This window comes from Sinocyclocheilus anshuiensis, unplaced genomic scaffold (genome assembly GCF_001515605.1).
Source record: "Sinocyclocheilus anshuiensis isolate Anshui unplaced genomic scaffold, SAMN03320099.WGS_v1.1 scaffold454, whole genome shotgun sequence".
Taxonomy (NCBI): domain Eukaryota; kingdom Metazoa; phylum Chordata; class Actinopteri; order Cypriniformes; family Cyprinidae; genus Sinocyclocheilus; species Sinocyclocheilus anshuiensis.
In genome coordinates, this window is record NW_015548217.1 from 2,926,381 (window position 1) to 2,933,707 (window position 7,327).

The following is a 7,327-nucleotide window of genomic DNA, read 5'->3' on the forward strand; positions in this document are numbered from 1 at the left end:
TATGACGCAGGACGCGCCGTATTTAAACTTGTTTTCATTATCACGGAAGTGAAACAGGACCGTTTTCACAGGCTGATGTTGATATACTTCCACACTTAGGCGCTCATTCTTGTCGTAAGTAAATATTATTTTACAATGTATTTGTTTTATCTAGATATAATTGTATAACGCTCTTAAACCGGACTTTCGCTATTCGCTGTTTGCTATAACTGTGCTGTAAGTAAGTTTACGTTACGTTACCTGAGAGAGATCAGTGGGTCGATTCGTTCGTTTCGATGTGGTTATGGTTAGTTTTACATATATGTTTTATGTCCAGACCTCACTCAGTCCAGACATGGCGGCGAAGGGGGCCAAGGAGACTATCGTGAATAAACTGGGCTTTAAAAGCAGCAGCTCCAAACCAGTGGAGATGGAGCTCGAGAAACTGAAGAGAGAGAATCAGCAGCTGAAGAAAAGCCTGGAGGACACGAAGAGAGCTGGAAGACAGCCAAACACACATCCAGACTCGGACAAAGCCAAACTCCTGGAGGTGAGATGTCTGTGTATTTTTCTGTGATGTGTTACATTTCTACAAAACAAGGAGTATTGCTATGAAGGTGTTTTCCCTTTTTAACTGGCAGAGGATCTTGGCCCTGGAGACGCTGAGGGAGAGGAGCTCGCAGCAGCTGCTGGGGAAGGAGCAGGAGATCTCCAGCCTCAGACAGCAGCTGCGTGCCGCTCACGGGGACGTGGTGTCTTCACTGCAGAGCCAGCTGGAGCAGAAACAACAGGAGGCCCAACAGAGAGAGACACAGTTTCAGGCTCTCTCGAAGGAGACCGAAGACCTGAAAAACAAGTATTGTGCTGTTTCTGAGAGGTGTGACACACTTGAGAAGCAAAAGGTAGGGGAGGTGACTTTAGACCCTTCATATGGCAAAGTTTTATTTTACAAATGTCCTCATAAGAATTTTGAGCTTATACTGTGCGGTTTCTGTCAGAACAATTTTGGATTAATTATGATTCAGAAATATTTTTGAGGAAAGTCTCTTCTGCTCATCAAGGCTGCATGAATTTGATCATAAATACAGTTAAAACAGTAATATTGTGAAATATTATTACTATTTAAAATAACGTTTTTCTATTTGTGACCCTTTTCTACAAAACCAGTCATAAGGGTCAATTTTTTTTTTGAAATTGAGATTTATACGTCATCTGAAAGCTGAATAAATAAGCTTTCCATTGACATATGGTTTGTTTTGATAGGACAATATTTGAAAATCTGGAATCTGAAAGCAAAAAAAATCCAAATATTGAGAAAATCGCATTTGAAGTTCTTAGCAATGCATATTACAAATCAAAAAGGAAGTTTTGATATATTTACGGTGGGAAATTTATAAAATAACTTCATGGAACATGATCTTTACTTAATAACCTAATGATTTTTGGCATAAAAGAAAAATCAATAATTTTGACTCTTATAATGTATTGTTGGCTTATTGCTACAAATATATCCGTGCTACTTGTGACTGGTTTTGGGGTTTTGCTGCTCAAGAAACATTTCTTATTATTATTATCAATGTTGAAAACAGCTGTTCGGCTTCAAATATTTATTGAAACAGCGATGTACTACCAAAAGTTTGGTGTAAGGTTGTAAAAAAAGAAGAAGAAATACGTTTTTTATTAGCAAGGACACACAATGTTACACAAGCATTTCTATTTTAAAAAATAAATGCTGTTCTTTTGGACTTTCTGTTCATAAAAGAATCCTGGGGGAAAAAAATCAGTTTCCACAAAAAATGTAAGCAACATTGATAATAATAAGCATTATTAATAATTGGCCAACAAATCAGCTGTGCCATAACAGAAATTAATTATATTTTAATACAGGCAAATACAAACAGAACTGCCTTTCTTGTTATGCACGTATTAAAATTAGCTCATCTTTTTATGTAATATCCTGTCATTTAACATAAGGATGTTTCCAAGCAAATGAAAGCATGGTCAGGTTCACACACTAGATGGCAGTGTTTCATCAAATAACTAGTTTCTTGCTCCGAGAAGTTGCCTAACTAGTGCTGAGGGACTGATGTTAGTAGACCACAACTAATTCTTATGTTTATAATTACGAATATAATATTTATACTACAGTTTATTGATACTTAATTTGATAAATATTATGCTTGTGTTCCTTGTTCAAATTCTGTAATAAACTATATTGTGTGATATTGTTTTCCCCATAACCAGTTAAGCGCAAACCCAAATTTCATCGGTCAACTCAATCACACAGTCTTCAGTCAAGAAAAGTTCAGACTGCATAGATTCAGTCCAGAGTTCCTATGCTGTAGTAAGGTTAATGTTCAGGGCGATTCTTCCTTTTCCTTTAAAGAGATTGATGGCCTGTTGGATGAAGTTCCTGTAATGGTCAGTTTGACAGCTCTCAACAGGGCATTAAAGACATATCTATTCTCTCTAGCTTTCAAAACCCCTTGATCATTGGTTCAATTGTTGTTTTAAATTTGAAAGTCTTGTTTTATTCATTTTATTCTTGAGTTTTTTATTCCATTGTGTGCAGCACTTTGGTCAACTTCGGCTGTTTTTAAATGTGCTTTACAAATAAATATTGTATTGTATAGGTGAACATTGCTAAATATAAGATGTAAAAGGTTTTGTCTATCCTTTTTATGAGATGCATTATGCTGCTTTGCGATTACATTTTTGCTAATTTAGCCAGTGTTTATTTTGAAGTTTTTGTGTCATTGGTCATGACAGGTTCCGTCTGGTGAGCTTGCGGGGGTTCAGGAGCAGTTGCGAGACGTGAGTTCACATCTCAAGAGTTCAGATAAGAGCTTCCTGGTGTTTCTTCCAGACTCATGTGTTGTCGCTCCTCTCTCTGTCTTTGAGTCCAGGCTCTGGAGAAGAACCATAACTGGCTTGTGTATGACCAGCAGCGGGAGGCCTACGTTCAGGGCTTTTTGGCCAGGACAAAAGAGTTAGAGACGCAGCTAAATGAAGCGAATCAAGCACTCCAACAACAGCACAAAGAAGCCAATTCAGATTGTACAAAGCTTTAAAAATACTCACTCAGAATGGTCATATAGGGTCTGTTTAATGCAGTAGCATCATTCACGCTCTCTTCTCGCCACACAGGCCAGTCCGGACAGGTGGCTCAGCGTGAGCTGGAGACCGAACGCGCCCAATTCAGCCGAATCCAGACAGAACTGGAGGATCTGAGAGGAAGGTATGAGGAGAAGAGCAGGGAAGCGGCTCAGGCCCGGGAGCAGCTCTTGGAGGAGAGGAAGCGCAAGCGGGAGGCTTTGCAGGAGAGGAGGCGTTCAGCAGAGCGAACCACTCGACTGCAGGGAGAGCTGGAGGAGGAGAGGAAGAGGGTGGCCGAACTACTGATGCAGGTACAGATGGGAATCATTCAGTGCAAAAGATACTTGGTATTTTTGTCCTATTTTCACTTACAAAATCTGACATTTTTGAAATCCAGATGCATTTACTTTGAAAAATGCATTTTTGAAAAAATTCTAATTGTGTTAAATTAACTAAAAATTAAAGGTGGGGTAAGCGATTTTTCAAAAACACTTTAGAAAACTGATTCGGGCCGACTAGCAAAACAAACTTGTAGCCAATCAGCAGTAAGGGGCGTGTCTACTCATGATGTGGAGGAGAGAGCGTTCAGTGCACAGGATGGACATTAGCCGAGCGACAGAAAGAAAAACAAAAGAGGAAAACGTCTGCGGAACAAAAGAAGGCAAATGCTGCGTTCAAGTCCTCCTGGGACGTTCGTACTTACGAGTTGACAAGTCGTAATAACGACATCAGGTGCGTTCAAGTCACTTTGGTCGGAACAATATGGCGATCGAACTTTTTTCCCATAAAATTCAACGATTTTTTAAACTTTACATCTACAAAATGATGAATAAAGAATGTGCGTCATTGTGTTTTTGCTTTTTTCTGTTTATGTCAACATTGGCTACCAGAAATCACTTACCCCACCTTTAAGACATTTTTGGCCCTTTAAATTAAGTTCATATTTTTCTTAATCTGCTGACAGACTTTTTTTTTTTCTTCTTCTTTTCTTGCGTAAACCTCATTCTGGGTGGTAGATTGAAACAGACTTGTACTAGACAATGTTTTTATTTAGAAAATATTTTAGTACTTTTAGGACTATTTACTATTAGGACCTTTTAGGAGAAAAAAAGGTTTCTCCTAAAATAATTTTACAATTTTTGTCTGACTATAATACTTTTTTTTTGTTGTTATTTTAGTTTGCTTGAATTTTTTTATTTACATTTTTTTTGTGTTGACTTTGAGACAAAATTGTAAACATTGTATTGAAAGAATACTGATTGAATTGTTTGAATTATGTAGTTGAATTGTTTTTGCTATGAATATAGCCATTGCTGCTGACATGGCGTTAAATCATAAACAAATAAATAAATAGTAACAGCCTTTTTTAATGGTCAATATCTAGAGAGCAGGGTGGCCAACGGCTCATCTAATGCCAATATACATAATGCATTTTAATTTGGCAAGTGCAATTTAGTGATGTACAAACAGTTTGAAAAAAAAAAAATCTTTAATAATACTATATTAGTGTCAAAAACTTTAATAAGACTTTGCTTCTCTTCAGAAGCTCATGAGATTTTACTGGAAATTCATAGGCAGTAGGCATGCATATTGTTTATTAGTCAAAAGTTTATATTTAAAACAAACAAAAAATAAGTTATTATGAGAGTTGTATTTGTTGAACATTTTGGTCACAACATAAATCACATATGTGTTTTCATGATTTCACTGTTAGTTGTAAAATTAAGTTTGAAGCAGCTCATTTGTGCAGTCACTATATCTGCTAGAAAATAAAAGATGAATAAAAGTTTAAAAGCTAAATGTTTTCTGTTCTGAAAGGTGAATCTACTGCAGAAATCCCTGATGAATCAGCAGGAGGAGAAGAAAAGAATCGCTATTTTGGAACAACAGGTATTTGGATCATCCTGTAACACTAGCGTTAATAGTAGAGCTGTGAATGAAACATCCAGCACGCTTCTCAATTTCAGTCAATTTCAAAAATACTATACAATAATTGATCAAATAATTATTTTATAAATCATTTTATATAATATAATTTATTATTTTTTTTATAATTATATATATATATTATATATTTTTTTATATAAAAATAATTTTTATAATTTAATATATAATTTTTAATATGTAGTTTTTTGTTTTTTTTGGAAAATACACTCGTGCATTCATGTGTAGGACACCACATTAAATTTAAAGTTTTGCTGAAAATGTATAAAATGACAAGTAAAAAAGAAGCCACTGTCACTGACCATCTTATAGATCCAGTTGCCGGCCAAAGAATTTGAAAGTGATAAACTGGACCGTCAAACTCTACAGCACCAGCTGCAGAAAGTTTTGAAAGAGCTTCGTAAGGCCAGAGACCAGATTACACGCCTGGAGTCTGCCGTGAGTTCTGAGATATTCTGTGACGTGTCCTGACATGATCATTGACATACAGTATCTGTCATTTTCTTGTGTAGTAATGTGCCTGTTTTGACCTTGTGCCTCAGAAACAGCAGAGAGAGTCTCGCTTCTCTGAGCCCAGCTCCTATAACAGGATGGATTTTGAAAGACTTACTATTCAAGATCAAACCACATCTCCATCTAAAGTCCATAACATACTAGATGAGAGTATCCTGGAGTGTCCAAACTGTGGCGCTTCATATCCCACCAGCCAGCACAGAGAGCTGCTAGCCCACCTCGACTACTGCTTCAGCTAAAAAACACGCTTTGTGCTAAAACTTCTTTGTTTAGGGCACTTTTTATTGTAGCCACCATTCCAAAGAAATGTTTCAGTATTTTTTATTTTTAAAGATTTATTTTTGGCATTTTTATTTTGATAGGACGGTATAGCAGTGACAGGAAGCGAAGTAGGAGAGAGAGAGAGAGGGGGATGGGACTCGAACTCGGGACGCCCGGAGCGCAACGGCACTATATGGTGGCGCGCTGCCCACTAGGCTATTGGCGCCGACGATGTTTCAGTATTTTTATATTAACAAGTGTTTTATTATTATTTTGAAGAACAAATATAAGTAGTCAAATAAAAAAAGTTTGAAGGATCTTTACTAGAATATTCATAGAAGTAGCGGTTTACATGGGGGATATTTAAAAAATATTTTAATTTATGAATTTTAAAAAATGAATGTTTTTTTCCCGCTTAGTTCTCTTTTGGTGACAAGGTTGATCTTTTATTTGCAGTTTTCTTACATACAATAAATAAAGCAATATTTAGCTTCTTTTTTTTTTTTTTTCAATCAGTGTTGTACCTAAAAATAAGGTTATTTACAGAGTCCTTCACTGAATTGTGTACTCCACTTGAATGAATAAATGGAAAAAGACAGTGTGGTTTGTTTCCTAGTTTGCCCTTGTATCCTCATGATACCTCTGAAGTGTTAGATGTCTGGGAGCCACTCATTAGCATCCGTCAGTACTTACTTTGCAAACCAAATCTGTCTTGAATTAGACTGCATGTGTAAATCCTGCATTAAACTATTTAAAGATGGGATTAAGTGAAGCACAGTAGCCGGAGGAGAACGGGTCTAATTCTAGGGAAGTGCCATGCATTATTTTACCACCAGGCAAACGATATGAGAGAAAAACTGGTCCAAATAATTTTGTAGAATCCTTCCAATGTCCTACTGAGGTTATTTACACTCTTCCGTTGACATATTTACATAACATGAAATTTCAAGACTAAATGGTGCTTTTATTTTTAGTGCATATATCAAAAATGTAATCTGATTTCTTGAAAATATGAAATCATTTGTATTATTTTCTATATATTTATAGTATGCATTATATAACTTGTTTAATCTAAACTATTTAATTTTATAACCTGATTTTAGTGATATAAATCTTAACTATATAAATATAATTCCTGCTTTTATATATATTAAAAATGAATTTTTTTTAATGATGTTTCTAATTAGAATGCAAATTAACAGAAGTTTATAAATATTGTACATAAATATATAGATGTACCTGTATATAATATAAACGTGTTTATTACATTTTGAAGGAAGGTTAATAATGGCAGTGGCTGATTGGCTGAATGTGGTTATTTCCTCAGACTGATATATAATCTGTGTGCTGACAGCAGTTACTCTGTATCATGGTCCAAGTTGCACAAAGTGTTTGTTAGTAGATCTGTCAACAAAAAGCATTAATTTGCCAGTTCTATTTGTATTGTTAGTTCATACGAGTTCAAACAAACCTTTGATAAAACCTTCGTGACAGTGAGTTTACTAGCATCAATCACTGAATTCAGTAATTATAC

The 7,327-nt window shown here is 35.7% G+C and overlaps 1 protein-coding gene across 1 annotated transcript; it reads left to right on the forward strand.

Annotated features, from left to right (window-relative positions):
- On the forward strand, positions 1–7,201 carry LOC107654034 (centrosomal protein of 55 kDa-like). The gene is made up of 9 exons (XM_016440925.1): positions 1–114; positions 317–529; positions 621–881; positions 2,749–2,793; positions 2,886–3,036; positions 3,127–3,386; positions 4,894–4,965; positions 5,332–5,457; positions 5,562–7,201. Exons 2-9 carry the CDS (start codon positions 335–337, stop codon positions 5,769–5,771), a joined length of 1,320 nt encoding a protein of 439 aa, XP_016296411.1. The 5' UTR covers positions 1–114; positions 317–334; the 3' UTR covers positions 5,772–7,201.
- The last annotated feature ends 126 nt before the right edge of the window (positions 7,202–7,327 follow it).

Excerpts from the sequence above, each read along its gene's own strand:
- LOC107654034 (XM_016440925.1), top strand. The coding sequence starts at position 335 with ATGGCGGCGAAGGGGGCCAAGGAGACTATCGTGAATAAACTGGGCTTT. Across the intron at positions 882-2,748 it reads ACACACTTGAGAAGCAAAAG|GTTCCGTCTGGTGAGCTTGC; the intron begins GTAGGGGAGGTG and ends TGGTCATGACAG. Across the intron at positions 4,966-5,331 it reads TCGCTATTTTGGAACAACAG|ATCCAGTTGCCGGCCAAAGA; the intron begins GTATTTGGATCA and ends ACCATCTTATAG.